Source organism: Haliotis rufescens, unplaced genomic scaffold, assembly GCF_023055435.1.
Source record: "Haliotis rufescens isolate VD_foot unplaced genomic scaffold, xgHalRufe1.0.p SCAF_13, whole genome shotgun sequence".
NCBI lineage: Eukaryota > Metazoa > Mollusca > Gastropoda > Lepetellida > Haliotidae > Haliotis > Haliotis rufescens.
This window is the reverse complement of record NW_025963813.1, coordinates 37,831,031-37,853,951: the sequence shown is the minus strand read 5'-3', so window position 1 is coordinate 37,853,951 and position 22,921 is coordinate 37,831,031. Positions and strand designations below refer to the sequence as shown.

The following is a 22,921-nucleotide window of genomic DNA, read 5'->3' as shown; positions in this document are numbered from 1 at the left end:
AACAAATAAGAAATTAGCCCCCTACTCCAATTTACTCACCGACTCCGATCTTCAAGAGGAGATCTTCGACGTATGGCGAAGATACAAGGATGGAGATCTCTCCCTGAACCAAGTACTTTCACAATGTTCTGTTGTTCATGGACCAATTTTGTGAAGAGGATGATGATGATGATGATGATGATGATGATGATGATGATGAAGATGGACATGTATATATGAACATATTTACTGAAAAGAGGAAATACAATGTAAATCACCAATCAAATACTATGTAAATAAACCCTATATATTACTACAAAAATCGTTGTTATCGTTATTAAAAATAGAGGTGCCGTTTTCGCCCGACTCATAGTAGCCGTTTTCGCCAAATGCGGTGCCGTTTTCGCCAGAGAAATCGGTGACGTTTTGCTGAGGGGCCGTTTTAGCCTGCACCCGAATTGGTCTTCAGCAACCCATGCTTGCCGTAAAAGGTGACTATGATTGTCGTAAAAGGCGACTAACGGGATCGGGTGGTCAGGCTCGCTGACTTGGTTGATGCATGTCATCGTATCCCAATTGCGTGGATCGATGCTCATGATATTAATCACTGGATTGTCTGGTCCAGACTCGATTATTTACAGACCGCCGTCATATAGCTGGAATATTGCTGAGTGCGGCGTTAAACAACAAACAGACCAACCAACTAACCAACAGCATATCATTTAGTTGACGGCCTCACCGTCAAGATGATAAACATGTTTCTCTAGCTAGCTGTATTATATATATATATATATATATATATATAAACATTAATAAGTAAAAATGAATAATAATCAGAGAAATTCAATATGTAATGAAATTTTGTATAGACTAATGTTAGCCTAAAAGTTCAAGCATGTTAACCGTTTGATTGATTTCTAAAAATTTCAAGTACAATTATACTACAATAATACAAAATATCACACGGACTGGACATTGTTTTAATGTCGGGGCGGTCGGGTTGCCTAGTGATTAAAGCGTTCGCTGAAGACCCGGGTTCGATTCCCGACATGGGTACAATATGTGAAGACCCATTTCTGATGTCCCCCGCCGTGATATTGCTTGAATATTGCTAAAAGCGGCGTAAAACCATACTCACTAAAATAATGTTGAAGCTATCATGTGTTATACTAATCAAAGTAATAATTTACGAATCCGTTAAGGTTATATGTGTTCACATTATTGTACTAGTGATGATAGGTATGTTGTTGTTATTAGTATCATTATTATTATTCATGTTTTTGTTGTTGTTATTGTTATTATTAGTATTAGTATTATTGTTGTTTTATCATTATTATTATTATTTATGTTTTTGTTGTTATTGTTATCATTACTATATTGTTATCTTATTATTATTGTTGTTACTATGGTGGTTGTTGTTGTTGTTGTTGTTATTACTTTTACTATTACTATTATTAGTATCTGAATCTGAATCTGAAGTCCCCTTCCATGACTCAATAAGAGCGGCGTGAAAGTATACTCGGTCACTGTACCTATATGCATACTGCATATCATTCCGAGGAGTTGTCTGGAGTACACACTTTCTGGAATGATGAGAAATCCATTTTACGACAGTGGCGATATGATTCTATTTGGGAATGCTCACAAGAGGTATCCGAACCTTGAGGGTCCGTATAAACCAGGTTAAACTTAAGGCATATATTGTTTTCATGCACTTTATCACCCGTGACGTAACATTTATTATAATATGTATTGCCATTTAATTTTTGTTTGGTAGTAATTATTTCGATTCCATGTTAGCAATAATATGCAGTATGATTTGACATAATTAACTTTATTCGTAATTTGCTTTGGATATTTTTCTTTCATTCAAATTACAGCTATATTAATGTAAGTTGATATAGTGCTGTTGTACATAACCAAAATCTACAACGGTAAGAACATATACACAGATGGGAATCGAACGTGTAATCATCTTATACCGTCCATTACAGTTCATACAAATGGATATGTCGTGAGGAAATTCTCTATTATCCCCCTTGTTTGGTCACATGGGGGTTTTCCCATTTAGGAACCAAAGCGAGGTCAAAGCCACGTAATGGCGGTCGAAAGAAAGACGAAGAGTCGGCGCAAAATGGACGAGGTAGGTCACTGACTGAACATATGATGATCTTTATGGTTTCTGATGCACGTTTAGTTGTTATTTATGCCAGACATCCTGCTGTTTCGGATATCAAGGACGAACGCCAGTCACAATCATCCACTGAACATGGAATCGCCTGGCAGATGTCAAAACTAGGAACCCGTGGTTTTGTAAACATTGGTCCATGCATCGTCATAGAACATTAATGATAATTAATTACTTGTCTCAGTCCATACATTTAAACTGGCCTATGTAGCGAGCGTTTATTTCAGTAATTATAGCAGTAAAACTGATCAATTTTCAACCGTGTTCTGTCACAATGTCGATATCATTAAAAAAACAAAAACATCTGGTACATACATAATAATCATACAATACAATGCTGACACAAAAATCATAAAAAAACAATGTGTCAGTCGTCGCCTAACTAAAACACTGGCCATTTTATATGCTGTACACTTCATTTGGAAAATGGTCTTTGGGAAGTGGAAGTATTGTCACAAAAAATATCACTTGAATTTGGTTAAAATTGATTGTGATTTAATAAACTACAGTAAATGTGGGAGTCTAGTTGTATAGTTAACATGGTTAAGCTGTCTTTGACAAATATGTGCGTATTTGATAGCTCAAATACATCCCACATTTCAGCAGATTTTTCACTCAACATATGTTATGTCAGAGACCATATGGTCTCCCTTTTAAGTTTTGTACTGACTATTTTTAGTCAAGCTAGTATTTCTTGTCAAGCTAGTATTTCTTGTCAGAGATTTTACTAAACTCTGTCTTGGGACAAGTGATTAAACATGACTAGATCTAGTTAAAAACTTAAATACCTTACCATATACCATGTATACAATACCATACACATGATATTGTTAAAACATCTACAACTAAACAGTAAAAACTTCAGATTACTGGGGTCAGACTTGTTCAATTTTTTCTGCGGTATCATTTTCTGCCTATACTGTTTCACTCTCCCAGTCTGACATCAAGTTACACATAATTTAGGACTCTATAGAAATGCACCCTGCTAGCCAACCATGCAGGAAGCAGAAGTACTGTAAGTCGCAATGGTCGCAATGGTCTACTCTTGCTTACTGCCTATCTAGTTTTATATTGTGTTGTCATTTAACAATCTGATCTCAGTATTGTTTTCAAGCTAGTTGATAATATATCTATCTCTGATACGTCACTACTAATATTATTGTCTTTTGATGATTTCCAGAAAGCACATGCATTACTTTGTCTAGTCACAATATGGCTGAAATATTGCCGATGTGACCTAATTTTAACTCACACACAATAACAAGAAACACAGTAATGTGATTGATGAGGTCATTTTTAAATACTTTGGCCTTCATCTAATATTTTTAATTTTCTGTGTCAAGCATCACTCATCTCCTTTGATCAAAAGGAACTATACTGATTTATATTAACAGGCTTGGTCTAGACTGACTTCCCACGTGTCAAAAATTACCAGTCCCAACTTTGAACAAATAAAAATTGTTTGAAAATTGTCGACAAATTCATTGACATAATGAAAAAATTGTTTGAAAATTGCTGACAAATTCATTGACATAATGAAAAAAGAGAGTAAAAATCAATTGGATTAAGAAATTTCCAGATTAATGAAGCATTGTTGTGGAGAACTGCCTTGTGTTCATCTGTTGCTACCAGAAAAGTCTGTCAACGGTGGTTTCCATACTTAACACTGTCCAGATTAAAGGTGTTTCACTGTATGTACACAGCATACGTTGACCTTTGTATTGCAATGTATTGTGATGCTTGGGTCAAAAGGTGCACAGGTGGCCCAGTCGTCTACACCATGTACACTGGTCTTTGGCGCAGCAATTCACTTTGCAGAGTTGCATCCCTTGGGCTTGCCAGAAAGCTATGATTATGGGTTCGAATCCCAGTTCATCCTGATTATGTTTCTAGGTTTGTCAGCACCATACCCATGCTTGTGGGTTTCCCCAAGTGTAAAATGTCTGAGACCTGCATTACTTCGGGCTTTCCTCCCACGTTAAGCTGACACGCTGTGATATAACTAGAGTACTGTTCTCTCATGCCTGATGAAATATAGCGATGTGTGATAATATTAATGTTTATGTGCATGATGTAAGAACCACTGACCCACAGGCCTATTTAGAAGACAGTTAACCATGTTAATATGAATACAGTATTTGACGTAATAAGCGCCCGGGGCGCTCTCAAAATTAGTAATAGGAGGCTCTTATTAGAATATTATTTTGGTGAAAAAAAACAGATGAAAGATAAATTTTGTGGTTTATGCTGACAGTCTGAAGTGTTTATATGCGACAGATATATTTTTCCATAATTTAATTGCCAATAATTAAGGGTGTATATAACACACGATTGCGTATTATACGCGAATAAATAAGTCCTTTGTACATTGATCAATCGGAAGGGATGCAAATTGGGCTTGTTCACTAGCCAATATATCAGCAAATATCGCTGTGGGCGCTAATTAGAGCGGGGCGCTTATTACGTCGAATACGGTAATCTTTATACCATATTCACCATAATAAGCGCCCAAGAAAATGGGAATGCTTATGACAACACACACAATAAGCGTGACAAGTTAAATTTGTTTGTTCAGATCGAGCGGTAGTGAACAGGCTTATTTCAACTGTTGATGAAACGAAAATGGTTTTGATAATAGTCAGTTTTATACCCCTTCTATGCTATAGTTCTCTTTAATGATAATATTCACAAGAAAATTGCTCTGTACTGTACGTTTTTAGTCTGAGTAGGGGGCGTTTATGAAGACTACTTACATATTGGTCTAGAGTTGGGTCAGGGCGTGCTTGTTGAGGAGGAAGCTTAATATAGCGATGATGGTATATCTATAAACATTTTGAAACTACTCCAATATGTATGAGTTGCCCTTGTGGAAATCAATTTATTGAGTTTTATAGTTCAGCACAACAATAGCACAGCTTTAATGAAGGCACTTTGTGGAGCCATCAGTGTGTGCAAATAGCTACTTTTGTAACGGTTGTATGTTGTTGACAAACTCACAGTATGTCACCAGATTTCCAATAATGGAGGAGTATTTCTAAACTGGACCATGTTTACTCCACCATCTGCTGTGAAGGAGGTGATGACTGTTAATATACCGTATTCGATGTAATAAGCGCCCAGGGCGCTCTCAAATTATGAAATAGGGGGCTCTTATTAGAATATTATTTTGGTGAAAAAAAGAGAGTTGAAAGATAAATTTCGTGGTTTATGCTGACAGCCTAAAATGTTCATATTTGACAGATATATTTTTCCAGAATTTAATTGTCCACAATGAGGGTGCATATTACACAGGATTGCGTATTATACACGAATAAATAGGTCTTGTGTACATTGATCAATCGGAAGGGGTGCTAATTGGGATTGTTCACTAGCCAATATATTAGCAAATATCGCCGTGGGCGCTTATTACATCGAATGCTGTATTCGCTCACCACTGGGAGAACATAATTACCTGGCATTAACCCCTCTGCATATTTTCCCCAAGCAATACAGAGCTCCAGATAACATTTTGAGCAATTGAGTTTTTACTCTAGGGTTTCTATTTTTATTGGGTTATTACATTTTTCATTGGGTAACCAATATTTTATCACTCATCTGTTCATCACTCTTTTGGGTTTTCCCAAAATTAGTGAACATTTTAAGGTTTAAAAATAATGAAATAATGTTTAGATAAATATAACTGTTTGTAATTGTTTTTTGGAAATTAGGTTCTTTGTACGCATGCTGAAAAAGCTTCATTGTGTATTTACGCGTGCTGTTTCTATACATTTGAGTTTTTCATGTAATGCATGTGTTTCTGTACGCAAGTTAATTGAAAGTAATTGGGATTTGAATATTTGGGGGGGGGTATTTTACACAAATACGCTGCTTATCTGGAGCTCTGTGTTGTCATTATTGGAGTCTGAGAAAAAAAGTTTTTTTCTCAGTTATGCTTTTCCATCTCTGAGATCAACGCAAGGAAATCGTCTGAATTAAGAGTGTGAAACAAGAGACAGAAGACAGTTACCATGACTTTACCATGCTGACATATGTTGCAAAATCTGAAAAACTAACTATGTGTAAAATTTTCTGAATTATTTCCTTTTCTGTGTATCCTCATATTTGACTTACCTCCAGTGGAGCTGAGACAAAACATAACAGTGATGTAGGACACTCTTCCTTGTGTTGACTGGCATTCCAGTTGTGTACCAACAACAAGGGACTGCTCAGTGCACAGACTAGTGGCAACTGAATTGTGTTAGCATGTCCAGCTCCTGTTATGATGAAGATGACGAAGGCTTGCCTTGGCAGGACAGGGTAAACGTTTCTTCTAGTTTACAAGTTTTGTGCTTATCAGGTCATATACAAGGTATATTAGCATTTATTATAGTTTAGGGGCGGTCGGGTAGCCTAGTGGTTAAAGCGTTCGCTCGTCACGCTGAAGACCCGGGTTCGATTCCCGACATGGGTACAATGTGTGAAGCCCATTTCTGGTGTCCCCGCCGTGATGTTGCTGGAGTATTGCTGAAAGCAGCGTAAAACCAATCTCACTTGTTACCACAGTGGTCTCAGTGCTAAAACTTTCATGTTTCATGTTTCATGTTTCATGCAGTAATCAAACATGAAATTAAGGGGTCCCTAGGCTTTTGATTGGTTCATTTTCTAGCTAGGTCATTGACTGATTCATGGTGATTGTCATCCAAAATGTCCTCTAGGTCTTTATTTTCTTACATTTGGTCCTAATATAGACAGCAGCGATAGAAGCTAACTGTTTTAGTCCAGTACAGCAGTAGTCCTTATAATGATAACACATAGCAAAACCCTCAATAATGGCAAATTTCTACTAGTCCTTAGATACCTTTATGATTGGGCAGTTTGGCAAGGACTATAGGACTGGTGCCAATTTCTAATGCTGTGGACATGATAGAAAGAGAAGAATACACAAATATTACAAACATTAAATCCTGAAAATGTTTTGTCTGCAGCAAAATCATGGGATGCTTGCAGCCTGTGCCAAAAGCTGTTGACTTGACTGTCCGTGCTAGTCCTTGTTTCTTAGCATCAGTTTTTGTACCGATACATGCTAGTGTTATCATGTTGACTTTTATTATGAGCTTTCCAGACCAACTTTTCCCCTTGACTCAGACTTCAAACTAGTGCTATGGTCACAGACTTCTCTTCATCAAAACTAGAGGTGTCATATTGATTGGAAATTTTGTAATTGAGATATCAACATGCTCAAAAGTATCGTGATAATCCATATATGGTTCCTTTGTGGAGCTGAAATAAATACATTTCATGCTAAATATGAACTAGGCTGTTGCATTAAATATTTTTTTAATTTTCTGCTATCTCATTATCCGGTTTGCAAACAATAGAAGATAACCTCCAAGCTCATTGCACAACAGAAGTTTCTGCTTCAGTGACCACACTGCAGGTGTAGGCTTTTCAAGTGTCTGTTTTTTGTGTGTGACAAACACTGAATTCTGAAATAAGCACAGGTGGGCCTAACATGGGCCTAATGCAAGCCTTTCAATGCGCTGTACATATTGTTTTGCATAATAATGTAGATAGGATGTTTCCTCAGTGAAAGTTAAACATTTCATGACATGTTTATCGAAATGTGCAGACTCGTCCAAAATGACCGAGGCATATTAATATGTATTAAAAACCTTCTAAGGGGCGGTCGGGTAGCCTAGTGGTTAAAGCGTTCGCTCGTCACGCCGAAGACCCGGTTTTGATTCCAGACATGGGTACAATGTGTGAAGCCGATTTCTGGTGTCCCCCGCTGTGATATTGCTGGAATATTGCTAAAAGCGGCTTAAAACCAATCTCACTCACTCACTCAAGGCTTCTAAGCTTATCAAGCTGGCAATTAGTACTAATTTACTCATCCGTGAGAAAAATACACAAGTTTTCTCTTCAGTTTGCATCTAACAGAAAATATGACTGTAGCCTGTCTACTCTGTGCAGGGCTTGCGATGTCAGCTTCACTGTGCGGAGCTCTAGTGTTTGTTTGAGAATTGAATTGGCCATGAACTAAGGGTGGGATGTCATGATATTAAAACACAAAACCGTCACTGTCACTTTAAGTTCAACCATGGTGATCTTAATAAGACTACACTTTTCTGTGGCAGTGAGTTATGAGTTTAGTGTGTTTAGAATCGATATTCATAAATCTGTATTGCTCATGTCAATACAGCATGGACATTAAAAAATTCCTGATACATCAATGTCATAATATGCTATGACATCCCTTGTCATAAAGTCTGTCCTTAATCATTTAATGGTATGGTGGAACAGTTATTAAAATTCTCTACCTACCGACCCCACTTCAAACTACTGGCTCAGGTTGCTAGACACAGATACATGTATTATTAATGATGGCCTTTAGTCTGCTAAATATCAATGTAAATGCCACATGGTACACATTAGAATACCCCATTTCTATCCCTGCTCTGTCCATATTCCATGTAACCCGTGAAGATTCCGGGGTAGAATAGGTCTTCAGCAACCCATGCTTGCCATAAAAGGTGACCATGCTTGTCGTAAAAGGCGACTAACAGGATAGGGTGGTCAGGCTCGCTGACTTGGTTGATGCATGTCATTGATCCCAATTGCGTGGATCGATGCTCATGATATTAATCACTGGATTGTCTGGTCCAGACTCGATTATTTACCATTTGTTTACAGACCGATGTCATATAGCTGTAATATTGCGGAGTGCGGCGTTAAACAACAAACAGACGAACCAACCAACTATATTCCATGTCAGTGTGGGACACACATGTGTATCAGTTCGTAGAGTAATGACGTTTATTGTAGTCAATGCATCACATTGCTTCAGCCTCTGATATCACACCTGAACTATCTTGGCAGTAAAAAGGCACGCTTGGCATAAAATTACCAAGCGGCAGCTGCTATGAATTTGTGCTGTATGATAAAGAGAGAGAAAAAATTAATGCATGCAAAATCGGGTCGATTATGACTATGGCTAACAGTAATAGAAACTAACAGTTTTTGTCCACTAGTCCTTATAATGATAATATATAGCACAACCCATACGATATTTTCATAACACAGTTTTACTTACATGAAATATGTTTAACAGTTTCAAAGCCAGTTTGTTGTTTCAGTAAAACATACTGTATTGCTGACAATTTGCTATAACAGTAAATAAACACTTTATATCTTCTTCAACTGTACTTGTCACATCTTTTAGAGAGCAGAAAGACAGCAACTTGGCTTAACTTGTACCAGTAAACACTGTATCGTGATACGTATCGTATCGCGACCCCTGTATCGCGATTCCTATCGTATCGCGACCCTCCCATATCGTTACACCTCTAGTTGTTTAGCATGAATCAGACAGGTCTGATGTCTCATGTTTAAATGCAATATGTCTGCATGGCCATAAGCTGCTGTACATGGTGAAGTTTTATGAATTTGATGAATCTGTTGTCTTGATGGACTGATCCTGAGTGCAGTTGATATTTGTTTTTTTAACTGACTTAATATCTGTGTTCATGAGTATTGATGATTCCGATATGCTGATATGTACGGAGGTGGGTTTGGGTGTTGCATCATGTGGTAGACATGCAGTGACGCCCTGCGAGACACTGATTGATGATGGCAGCGTTAGAAATAGGCACTAGTCTTGTATTCCTTACCAAAGTGCCCAATAGCAGAATAGTAAAGGTATCGTCATTTCACAATTCGTCCGTATAAACGAATTGCCGTATAACTGAAACCAGCTTCTTACTGGAAGAGTTACTTCCCTTCAATTATGCAACTCATGACAGATGACAGAGCAAACAGATACATCCACTCAATCTTTATTCATACACGTTTCAAAAAGTCTGTCATGGAAGTTTGAACTGTCACCAATTGTCGATTTTCCTATGGTATGTCCAAATTCAGTGCCATAATGCTTACTGATGGTTTCTAATCTTGCTGACGGGTGTTTTTCTTTAAACAGACAAATTTCCCTTTTTTCGCGTTCTGTAACTGCGTGTCGCTTACGTTTTGCTGGTTGACAGGCCATACTTACACAACTTTGACCTCTGACCTCCACAGACGCCATATTTATCGAAGGGGATTACATGTACAATAAACAAGCTCGTCTCAAGCGTAACGTATTGCATCATGTGGTAGACATGTCGTGATGCCCTGCGAGGTACTTAGTGATGATGGTTACTGTGTCATGTATATATGTTGATATGTACAGAGGTGGGTTAGCGGTTAGGGTGTTGCATCATGTTGTAGACATGTCGCGATGCCCTGCAAGACACTGATTGATGATGGTTACTGTGTCATGTATATGCTGATATGTACGGAGATGGGTTATGGTATTGCATCTTGAGGTAGACAGGGGTTGATTTAACTACTGGCCAGTGGCCCATGGCCAGTTTAAATTACAAAGGGCTTGCTGTAATGTAAAGTAGATATCCTGCATATTTGGTCAAAATTTCACCCCTTCTCCGTGAATGTTAATTTTTTTTAATTGGACACGGATAGTGAATGTGTTATTGTGATGAGAAAATATTTAGGGTGTGTGTGATGTGAATGGTTAACTCAAAGATTTATGTTGATCAACTTGGTAGAATTCCAACAGGTTGCCATTTTGTAATGTTGTGTACAACAACATCTTTATTTTGCCCATAAACCACCACGAAATGAGGCAAATGGAAGCCAAGATTTAACTTCAGAATGCAGAAAACAAATGGAAAAGGCGTTGCAGGGTTGAGGAGTTTAAAAATTTTCGGTAGTAGGCTACACGACCACAGGTTCGACAACTTTGCTGTCTCCTCCATTAAGAGAAGGCCAGTAACTTTTAAATGGAGCAAGCGCTGCTGGCTACATAGAAATTTCTTGTTTAGTCTACCCCTTGAAAACACTGATTGATCCTGTTGATGATGGTTACAGTGTCATGTATATATGCTACGGAGGTTGGTTAGGATATAGCGTCATGTGGTAGACATGTCGTGATGCCTGCAAGACACTGTATGATGATGGTTACTGTGTCATGTATATATGCTACGGAGGTGGGTTAGGATATAGCACCCAGTGATAATTGTTACTATGTCACAGGTGCAGGAGAAGCCCTCGAAGGAGGAGTATGCTGTTGCCAAGTTTCTCCGATTCGGTGTTCCGACCAGACAAGGGAGGCTGGTGGGGATGACAGTACAGTGCTTCTTTGGTAGGTGTTATCATGATTACTGCCCATATCCACTCACAAAGTCACCTTCCACGTATATCCGAAGCTCCTGCAAATGTATGAGCATCATCGATATATTGTGTGTTGAAAGCTTCTAGGGACTGGAGGGTGGTCGGGTAGCCTAGTGGTTAAATCGTTCACTCGTCACGCCGAAGACCCGGGTTCGATTCCCGACATGAGTACAATGTGTGAAGCCCATTTCTGGTTTCCCCCGCCGTGATATTGCTGGAATATTGCTAAAAGCAGCGTAAAACCCCACTCACTCACTCACTCACTCACTCACTCACTCACTCACTCACTCACTCACTCACTCACTCACTCACTCACTCACTCACTCACTCACTCTGACCATGTTCCAGTGATGGATGTGGTCAGCCAACTGCCATCAAGCCATCCTCGATTATCAAGTGTGTTATGTCACCTTATATCACTAGGGCCCATTGTCTTGACGGGTCACTATCCTTTGTAACGACCCAAGCACGAACAGCGTGCTAAGGTCGTATGATTTGATTCAGACAAGAGGGGAGTGACGCCTTCTTGGCCAACCATATGGTCTAAGTCAGTTAGTTACTCAGCCCCACCCTCTTCGCCTTGAGTGTTGAAAGTCTGTTATACCCTGAGGAGACGCTAGCTTATACATACTGTTTGATAAATATTCTGGAACTATTGGCTAATGTGGCTTTGTTGGACACAGACCTGTGCAGATCCGGGTAGAATAGGTCTTCAGCAACCCATGCTTGCCGTAAAAGGCGACTATGCTTGTCGTAAGATGCAACTAACGGGATCGGGTGGTTAGGCTCGCTGACTTGGTTGCATGTCATCGTATCCCAATTGCGTGGATCGATGCTCATGATGTCAATCCCTGGATTGTCTGGTCCAGACTCGATTATTTACAGACCGACGTCATATAGCTAGAATATTGCTGAGTGCGGCGTGAAACAACAAATAAACAAACAAACAAACAACCCAAACTAACAAGGCTTCTTCTGCTTGCAGCCAATAAAGCGGTGGACGCTCTGCTGGAGTCCAAGTGGTCGAAGCAGGCCAAGGAGCCTCTGTTCACCAACCGGTCATCCTGTGTGGCATTCTGTAACAGGTACCCTCACTCAACACCCTCGCAGTAGCGTCAGCAGAATCAGTGAGTGAGTGAGTGAGTTTGGTTTAACGCCGCTTTTAACAGTATTCCAGTTATATCGCGGCGTGTCAGCTTAATGTGGAAGGAAAGCCCGAAGTGATGCAGGTCTCAGACGTTTACCACTTCCGTGAAACCCAGGAGCTCGGGTATGGTGCTGACAAACCTAGAAACATAATCGGGGCGAACCGGGATTCAAACCCACAATCATAGGTTTCTGGCATGCCCAAGGGACGCAACTCTGCAGCGAATCGCGACGACTGGGCCACCCATGGCCCCCCAGCAGAATCAGACATACACACACAAAGGATACCTTTAGCACACAGCTCTAGATTAGCCTTTGGTTGTTTGGGTATTTTACCCAGGGGTTTGTTTTTGATTGAGTATCCACAATTTTTAGAGGGTATTCCAATTTTTTAACCCACCTGTTTCTTGACATTTGGGTATTTTAACTTAAAACCAGTTTTGTAACAATCCCTGAAAATCATTTTAAACTATGTGAATAGTAGTATACCCATCTGCATCTGCTTCCTGCTCCCTCTCTGGGAAGCCATTTTGTTTGCAAAACCTAACACTATTTTTTTTTAATCACAAATCAGCGACTTATTAACATGATTAAGATACAACCTGTACACTGACTAGGCACGATGTGCTTATCAATTGGCATCTCTCAGTATTTTTGTCGCACAAGCTTTTCCGAATGTAGCTGTTCACCATCTGCTGATCCAGAATCATTTTATCAAACAGTTGTAATATACATAATCAGTTTATTTGATACTTGTAATATAAGCTTTATTTTTTTTTCAAGAACGTATTTATATTTTTTGTTGCGTATTTGATACACTAGGATTTGATTTCAGTTTATTTAATGCATATTTTACGCAAATACACAGCTTATCTCGAGATCTGTAGCATTTTCCAGATTGATGTGGGCAGGGTCCTAATATATGAAGTATTTTATACAGAAAATAGCAGTGTGAAAGGGCTAGATATATGTTGCCTAGTAACTTTATCAAAAACAATTTCCAGTGTTTGAAGTCAGAATGCTAAGTACATGGGATATGGTAATTGTTGTCAGTGTCCACTTATATGAGATGGTTGCAATGAGTGGTTGTCTGGCATTGTGTTCCAGATATCATGGATATGGGGGTCGTCTTTGTTCATGAATGTCATCAACACTGGTTTGCTACAATGACTCTGTGTTTCAGGCTGCTACAGAAGGGGCTCTTCCACCGAGCAGAGAAGGTACAGCGAAGCAAGGACCGAGACAAGACCAAGAAGAAGAAGAAACTCAAGGAAGGGGAGAAGGATGAAGAAAGCAATGAGGAGACAGTTCGGGTGAGGAGGTTAAGCCTAGTGGCAGGGGAAGGGGTCTCTCGTGACAGCTACTGCACAGAATGGACCGGGATGTAATGTATGTAATGCCCTGCTCACTGGGTTGGGTCAGCGCCAGCCAGCTATAGAAATTGGCACCAGTCCTGTAGTCCTTGCATATCCAAAGGACTATAGTCTGGAAGTTAATTTAAGGTGACGACGTTTACTACAATATCTGAAAAACTATTGGACCTTCTATAGTCAAAGTTGGTATGAGATTATTAAACAGTCATACATAACTGGATATTACATTTAAAGACAATCGGTGCATGAATAAAAAATCTGTCTATTTAGCTATCACTATATTTCATCAACAACCAGACCTGTTCGTCACGGGTGGAACGAGCATTCATTGAAACAGCCATCTGCATAATGCTACCCCTGCGTCACAGGGCCATATGACACAGTTGAACCAATCAACTCAACTCGAAAGGGTGCACGGGAATCACACACGCACGAATACGGTGTTTAGCGTTGGGCGTCTCAACGTGCATGATTCCTGCCGAATACAGCACGTTAATGTTTTCGAGGTTGCATGATTAGAAAGCACATTCCGACTCACTTTCATGATCTGGTAAGCGATGTTTTGATTGGTCGGATGAAAGGTCTTTCTGACGTGACCCGTAATAGGATGTCCTCAAATCTTTGTTTAGCGATTTTAATGAGATTGTGCTGTACCAAACTGTGCTTTAGTTTGTTAACTGAGGTTATCACAGACAGGTTCATTGTCACTGTCAAGGTAGGAAAATGAGAATTATATGAAAATGCTTTCTGAAATATGTTACGAAAATGTTTGATGAGGAGAGGTGATGATTAATCTGAAAAGTTGAGTTTTGAAATTATGGAATTCAGGAGAGAAAGAAAAAGGAAAAGAAGGGAAAGAAAGATGGAGACACAGAGAAAGAAGAAAAGAAAGAAGAAGTAGAAAAGAAGGAAGAAGGAGACAAGAAGGAGGAGAAGAAACCAGAGAAGGTAAAGAGAATAAAACAATAACATTGGTCATTTGATGTCTTCACTGAAATAAGTATCAATCACAACTATTGAGTATTTGGTGATGTTGTATGTAAGGGAGGTAAGTATTTATGGAGAAAAGGGAGGTAACTATGTATGGCATGATATGACAACAGTCAAGGACAACAATTGAAATACAGATGACAAAAACATCTACAGTATACTGTGAAATAACCTTTGTGTGACATAGATATAATTTGTAAAGAAATGACATGATAAACAAAATAAAAGTAGGTTAAGATACCATTGTCACTTGGTGATGTATAATTTGATAAGAGACATTGAATGAGTCTAGCCTTGCTACATGCTTTATGCTGCATACTTAACATAAATAGTTTTATTGGCTTGTTTCAGGAAGAAGAAAAGAAGAAGAAGGAGAGGAAACTGAAGCTTAACATGCATGACGACCAGCGGTTCGTGGATGGAGACGAGGTGAGTCTTGAGGTCATGTGACTGTGGCTGTCGCGTCAAGCTCAATGACTTTGAGTCCGGAGATCATGTGACTGTCCATGCCACGTCAAGCACTGTGACTGTCTGATGGTCATGTGACTGTGGCTGTCACATCAAGCTCTGTGACTGCGAGTCTAATGGTCATGTGACTGTGGCTGTCACATCAAGCTCTGTGACTGTGAGGCCGGAGGACATATGACTGTGCCTGTCACGTCAAGCTCTGTGACTATGAGTCTGATGGTCATGTGACTGTGGCTGTCACGTCAAGCGCTGTGACTGTCTGGAGGTCATGTGACTGTGGCTGTCACATCAAGCTCTGTGACTGCGAGTCTGATGATCATGTGACTGTGGCCGCACGGCAAGCTCTGTGACTGCGAGTCTGATGGTCATGTGACTGTGGCTGTCACATCAAGCTCTGTGACTGCGAGTCTGATGGTCATGTGACTGTGGCTGTCACGTCAAGCGCTGTGACTGTCTGGAGGTCATGTGACTGTGGCTGTCACATCAAGCTCTTTGACTGCGAGTCTGATGATCATGTGACTGTGGCCGCACGTCAAGCTCTGTGACTTCGAGGCTGGAGGTCATGTGACTGTGGTTGTCATGTCAAACACTATGACTTTCTGGAGGTCATGTGACTGGCTGTCACATCAAGCTCTGTGACTGTGAGGCCGGAGGACATATGACTGTGCCTGTCACGTCAAGCTATGTGACTATGAGTCTGATGGTCATGTGACTGTGGCTGTCACATCAAGCTCTGTGACTGTGAGTCTGATGGTCATGTGACTGTGCCTGTCACGTCAAGCGCTGTGACTGTCTGGAGGTCATGTGACTGTGGCTGTCACGTCAAGCTCTGTGACTGCGAGTCTGATGGTCATGTGACTGTGCCTGTCACGTCAAGCTCTGTGACTGTGAGGCCGGAGGACATATGACTGTGCCTGTCACGTCAAGCTCTGTGACTATGAGTCTGATGGTCAAGTGACTGTGGCTGTCACATCAAGCTCTGTGACTGCGAGTCTGATGGTCATGTGACTGTGGCTGTCTCGTCAAGCTCTGTGACTGTGAGGCCTGAGGTCATGTGACTGTGCCTGTCACGTCAAGCTCTGTGACTATGAGTCTAATGGTCATGTGACTGTGGCTGTCACGTCAAGCTCTGTGACTGCGAGTCTGATGGCCATGTGACTGTGGCTGTCACGTCAAGCTCTGTGACTGCATACTGCTTATGTGCAGATACTTTGAAATATTGTCTCATGACATTACTATGTAAAGAAAGGAGTTGCCCCCGTGTAGATTCCAGGTGGTAGTCTGTTATTTTGTTACTAGTTAAGATCTGTTTTGTGGTTGTAAATAAGTGTGTGAGTGTGTGTATTTTTGAATGACAAGCCAGGAAGTGTTTGTTATACTGACATTACCTTTCTTTCACCAGGTGTATGTGTGGATATATGATCCCGTCCCACTCAAGACCTTCCTCATCGGCCTTCTCATGGGTAGGTAGCTACCAAACTTACAAATCGGGTGACATTTGTTGCCTTGACTGCAAGGAGGCTGTGGAGACCTTGTGGACTAAGTTATTAGTCTACGTTGCTGCAACAAGGATGCATTAGGATTCCAAACAAGTGAAATACAAGTCATTTCCACAAAGACATAACATCAGTTATTACTATGAAACATGTTTTGAGAAATTTGTAATTCCATTTTGGGAATTTTTACAGCCATTTACTGTGGACATGGGGCCATATACTGTCCTCTGAGTAGGTCTAGATAAATCCCTGTGCATATCCCTATTGGGATTCCTGGCCAGAAGAGGTCCCCATAACCTATGCTTGTCGTAACAGACGACTAAATGGATTGCGTAGTGCGGGTTGGTGACCTAGCTGATTGCGTGTCATCGCCTAACATTTCTCATAATATCAACACTGGTTTCCCTGGTTTCTCTGGTCCAGACTCGATTGTTTACGTTGGTATATGGCTGAAATGTCATTAGGTGGGGCATTTGACTTATAAACAAAAACTGCTGCATTTTTCTGTAAAGATTCGCAGAGCCAACTAAAGAGGATCTAGTCAGGATGACATTGCTGGTTGCAGGTCATGCCCAGGGTGACATAGCTGATTGCAGGTCATCTTGACCAGGGTGACTTTACTGATTGAAGGTCATCTTGACCAGGGTGACATTGCTGATTGCAGGTCATCTTGCCAGGATGACATTGCTGATTGCAGGTCATCTTGACCAGGGTGACATTGCTGATTGCAGGTCATCTTGCTAGGATGACATTGCTGATTGCAGGTCATCTTGCCAGGGTGACATTGCTGGTTGCAGGTCATCTTGCCAGGATGACATTGCTGATACAGGTCATCTTGACCAGGGTGACATTGCTGATTGCAGGTCATCTTGACCAGGGTGACATTGCTGATTGCAGGTCATCTTGCCCAGGATGACATTGCTGATTGAAGGTCATCTTGCCCAGGATGACATTGCTGATTGCAGGTCATCTTGACCAGGGTGACATTGCTGATTGAAGGTCATCTTGCCCAGGATGACATTGCTGATTGCAGGTCATCTTGACCAGGGTGACATTGCAGATTGCAGGTCATCTTGCCCTGGATGACATTGCTGATTGAAGGTCATCTTGACCAGGATGACATTGCTGATTGAAGGTCATCGTGACCAGGATGACATTGCTGAATGAAGGTCATCACGACCAGGATGACATTGCTTATTGCAGGTCATCTTGCCAGGATGGCTATACTGATTGAAGGTCGTCATCATGACCAGGGTGACATTGCTTATTGAAGGTCATCTTGACTAGGATGACATTGCTTATTGCAGGTCATCTTGCCAGGTTGGCTTTACTGATTGAAGGTCATCTTGCCAAGGGTGACTTTACGGACTGCAGGTCATCTTGCCAAGGGTGACTTTACTGACTGCAGGTCATCTTGCAAAGGGTGACTTTACTGATTGCAGGTCATCTTGCCAAGGGTGACTTTACTGACTGCAGGTCATCATGCCCATGGTGCCTTTAGTGATTGCAGGTCATCTTGTCAAGGGTGACTTTAGTGATTGCAGGTCATCTTGTCAAGGGTGACTTTAGTGATTGCAGGTCATCTTGTCAAGGGTGACTTTAGTGATTGCAGGTCATCTTGCCAAGGGTGACTTTAGTGATTGCAGGTCATCTTGTCAAGGGTGACTTTACTGACTGCAGGTCATCTTGTCAAGGGTGACTTTAGTAATTGCAGGTCATCTTGCCCTGGTGTCACCATGTGGTGGTATATGTGTGAAGATGTGTGATGTTCCTCCTTGTGTTGCAGTGTTTGGTGCCACGGCTCTCTGCCTGTTCCCGCTGTGGCCGGAGGAGGTGCGGATCGGGGTCTACTATCTCAGTCTGGCTGCTGCTGGCTTCGTGGGCTTCATCCTCTCACTTGTTGTTGGTGAGTAAAACTGGCAAGATCATTTGTCCTAAGAGAAATTATCGATGTCAAGTTTGTTATGAGGATCACAACGTTTCGATGTATATGCTTGCTCCTTCATCAGGTGAATAAATACTATGAAGCAGTGATTAAAGCATCGTGCTGAAAACCCGGGTTCAGTGACCTCCATGTTTGTGGCACATTTCTGGTGCCCCTGCTGATATTGCTGGAAGACTGCTGAAAGTGGCATAAAACCATACTCACTCACCTGTTGCTGAGATCCCAAAACACAATATCCTTCTAGGTTAGGATTTAAAATGAAATTTTTGGGAGGATGTAATTTTAAAGTTCCCATATGTTGAAAAAAAACGGTCATGTTTTCGTGATACAATAAAATGAGTGGTCAGTGAGTGACCATGTGGTATACTGTTTACAACGTCATCCATACATGACCTGTGTTTGTTTTCCAGTTCGCCTTATATTATTCTGCCTGGTGTGGGTTGTATCTTTCGGAAAACATCACTTCTGGTTCTTACCAAACTTGACAGAAGATGTTGGTTTCTTTGACTCCTTCAAACCTCTTTATAAACACGATTACTTCGGCAAGGAGTCAAACCCAGACAAGGAGGAGGAGAAGCAGGACAAGGAACTGACCGGGAAGGATAAAGAAGAAAAGGTTGGACCCGGAGAAGCAAAGAAGGAAGAAATTGAAAAGGATGAAAATTCTGGGAGTGATAAAAGTGAAAATGGGGAATTCGAACTTGTGGATAAGGATGAGCTTACTGGAGAAGAAATTGCAGGAAATGAGGAAGTTCAGGAGGAAAATGATGACGAGATTGATGATGAAGATAATGACTTTGATGATGAAGACGATTCAGAAGACGAAAACACTGAGGGAAAGAAAGATAAATAAGTTTACAATGATGAACTCAGGATTTGATGAAGTTTATACATGTTCAGGGCTGGTAGCAAAGACTTTGAGGTAAAGAAACCTGGATATCATGTCATTAAGAACGTTAAATGTTCAACTTCATCAAATGCTGACACTATTTGTTTTATTGGGGATATCTGACTATGTTGTATAAGCAACTTATACATGTTTAGGTTGTTGTATATGATTAGGTAAGCATCTTTGAAACAATGTTATATATCAAATCTGTAACACTGTGTCTGTTAAATAAAGAATGATTATCATCTCATTCTTACAGATAATTATTAGCCATACAACTACGGCGTCCTCTATCAGGAATTGTGATTTGTTGACAGATACCGTACTCGACATAATAAGCACCCTGGTCTAATAAGCACCCACTGCGATATTTGCTAATATATTGTCTAGTGAACAATCACGATTAGCACCCCTTCCGATTGATCAATGTACACAAGACTTATTTATTCGTGTATGATACGCACTCATGTGTTATATTATTGGCAATTAAATTCTGGAAAAATATATCTGTCATATGTAAACATTTCAGGCTGTCAGCATAAACCACAAAATTTAACATCTTTTAACTTTTTTTTCCACCAAAATAATATTCTAATAAGAGCCCCTTATATCTAATTTTGAAAGCGCCCTTGGCGCTTATTACGTCGAATACGGTAGTTTATATTTATTAAATTCTGCACGGTCGGGATTCATATTGGAGGTGTCACGTACACCAACCAAGATTGTATTTAACTTTTTTGACCTTGCCTGGTTTCTAATGCTGTTGTGCAGTCAGATATAGAATTTTGTTTGTGACAGGCGGGAAGGTAACCATGGTAACGTTGGCCTGAGTACTTATCAGGCTGGGTTATTGCAAAACTTCATAAATACTGCGTTTTGAAATAATTACAAAATTATTACATTATTGATACGTGGGTAGGCGTATCATGTATTGTATCATCAAGTATTAATTTGTGATTCATCGATGCATCCGACGCCCCTGATATAAATTGTGATAGGGATTGATCTAGCTTTCCATACTAAATTCCCATTGCAGATAAATAGGGAATTTGTTATTTGTTTCTTCAGCAACCCATACATACTAACGGGATCAGTTGGTCGGGCTCGCTGACTTGGTTGATGTATGTCATCGATCCCAATTGCGTGGATCGATGCTCATGATATCAATCACGGGAATGTCTGGTCCAGACTTATTTACAGACCGCCGTCATGTAGTTTGAAGATTGCTGTGTTAGGTGTAAAACAACAAACAAACAAACAAACCTAAATTGGGATATTTTTAATGTTATTATTTCTTTAATATAGATGTATTTTAACGTTGTATTTAGTACAATAATGCCCCTTCTCTTCTTGGTCCTTTGATCAGTGATATTCATGTTGACTCCACAAAGCCATAGGGGGCATGGGTGGCCCAATCGTCTAAGGCGCCGCGATTCGCTGTGCAGAGTTGCGCCCTTGGGCACGCCAGAAACCTATGATTTTGGGTTCGAATCCCGGTTCGTCCCGATTATGTTTCTAGGTTTGTCAGCACCATACCCGTGCTCGTGGGTTTCACCGAAGTGGTAAACGTCTGAGGCCTGCATCACTTCCGGCTTTCCTCCAACATTAAGCTGACACGCCGCGATATAACTGGAATACTGTTAAAAGCGGCGTTAAACCCAACTCACTCACTCACAAAGCCATATATTTTTTATGATTATATTGACATGAATCAGAAAATTTATAATTTCAAATTTGGAATTTTTGCTCACATGTAGACTTGGGGCCGATTATCCCTGAGGGAAGATTTGGAGAAACAAACAAATTTACAAATATCAGAAGAAATTCCTGTATTTGGTTCAAGCACAATCGATCTCTTCAGATCTATTAGATTCCTTGTGGACGAGTTGGCCATGTTGAGGTTCTCCATATTGCATGACTGTGATAAAGTAATAGCACTACTAACTAAACTTATCTCCCCTTGTATGTTGTGACTATCTTCCCAGCTGTCAAGTAACCATGGTAACTGGAACTGTTGCTGACACGCCCCTCCTCAAGGCCACCCCTGGTTGTATGAAGCCGGGGTGACGGGTAGCACAGCATCACCCACAGCATCACCCACAGCACTTGGATGTTTACAATAACATGACTAGAACTCAATTCATTGTGTATCACTGCATCGTGGATGTATCCAGATGGAAAACTGTACACAAACAACAGATTACTCCTTCGAACATGGAGAATAGATCTCCAGCAACCCATGCTTGCCGAAAAAGGCGACTATGCTTGTCGTAAGAGACGACTAACGGGATCGGGTGGTCAGGCTCGCTGACTTGGTTGATGCATGTCAAAGATCCCAATTGCGTGGATCGATGCTTATGATATTAATCACTGGATTGTCTGGTCCAGACTCGATTATTTACAGACCGCCATCATATAGCTGGAATATTGCTGAGTGCGGCGTTAAACAACAAACCAAACCATCTAACATGGATGATGTCAGTTTAAGACAAGGCCTTTCCTACTTTAGGACCAAGAATTTGTTTATTTGCTAAGTGTGAAATTTGACAATATGAGACAAGAAACTGGGATGACTGTCTTTCTCTTGTTTCCACCTCTCTACATTGGTGTAGCGGGGGCACGGGTGGCCCAGTCGTCTAAGGCGCCGCAATTCGCTTTGCAGAGTTGCGTCCCTTGGGCACCCATGATGGTGGGTTCGAATCTCAGTTCGCCCCGATTATGTTTCTAGGTTTGACAGCACCATACCCGTGCTCGTGGGTTTCAGCCAAGTGGCAAACGTCTGAGACCTGCATCACTTCGGGCTTTCCTCCCACATTAAGCTGACACGCCATGATATAACTGGAAGATTGTTAAAAGCGGTGTTAAACCCAACTCACTCACTCACTTATTTGATAGCCAAAGATCATTGATGTATTCAAGAAGATATCTACCAGTTATGAACCAAGTGTTGAGGGACCAGTGACGAGCCAAGCAGAGTACATTATGTCTAGGTGATACGTTCTATCATATCCAATGCTTGTACTGTTGTTAAATTCTTTAAAAAGTCTTGCAGACAGTTTCGTTAATCTTCATTTACTATCAACACACACGATTAGAATGAAATAGCGATTTCTTTCATTGTTGTCTGCATCTAGATTGTTTGAAGAAATATGACACAATCCCTCTCCCTGACTTCAAACACTATAAATATCTTCAGCTCTAAGATTTGACATGTATGTTGAGGTTGTCCATCTTTCATGC

General features: G+C 40.6%; 1 protein-coding gene across 2 annotated transcripts; it reads left to right on the top strand.

The window, feature by feature from the left end:
* The first annotated feature begins 1,998 nt into the window (after positions 1–1,998).
* LOC124123543 (translocation protein SEC62-like) lies at positions 1,999–19,926 on the top strand. 2 transcript variants are annotated; one of them, XM_046486730.2, is made up of 9 exons: positions 1,999–2,122; positions 11,237–11,345; positions 12,360–12,459; positions 13,704–13,833; positions 14,722–14,841; positions 15,235–15,312; positions 16,754–16,814; positions 18,634–18,753; positions 19,203–19,926. In XM_046486730.2, the coding sequence occupies exons 1-9, from the start codon at positions 2,078–2,080 to the stop codon at positions 19,643–19,645; spliced, it is 1,206 nt and encodes a 401-aa protein (XP_046342686.2). In that variant the 5' UTR covers positions 1,999–2,077; the 3' UTR covers positions 19,646–19,926. The 2 variants fall into 2 exon arrangements, with proteins under 2 accessions (XP_046342686.2, XP_046342687.2); XM_046486731.2 differs by lacking the exon at positions 1,999–2,122 and adding an exon at positions 10,242–10,322.
* The last annotated feature ends 2,995 nt before the right edge of the window (positions 19,927–22,921 follow it).

Bases quoted from the DNA above. Each gene is read 5' to 3' on its own strand.
- LOC124123543 (XM_046486730.2), top strand. From the start codon at position 2,078: ATGGCGGTCGAAAGAAAGACGAAGAGTCGGCGCAAAATGGACGAG. The intron at 11,346-12,359 runs GTAGGTGTTATC...TTCTGCTTGCAG, and splicing joins GACAGTACAGTGCTTCTTTG to CCAATAAAGCGGTGGACGCT. The intron at 14,842-15,234 runs GTAAAGAGAATA...GGCTTGTTTCAG, and splicing joins AGGAGAAGAAACCAGAGAAG to GAAGAAGAAAAGAAGAAGAA.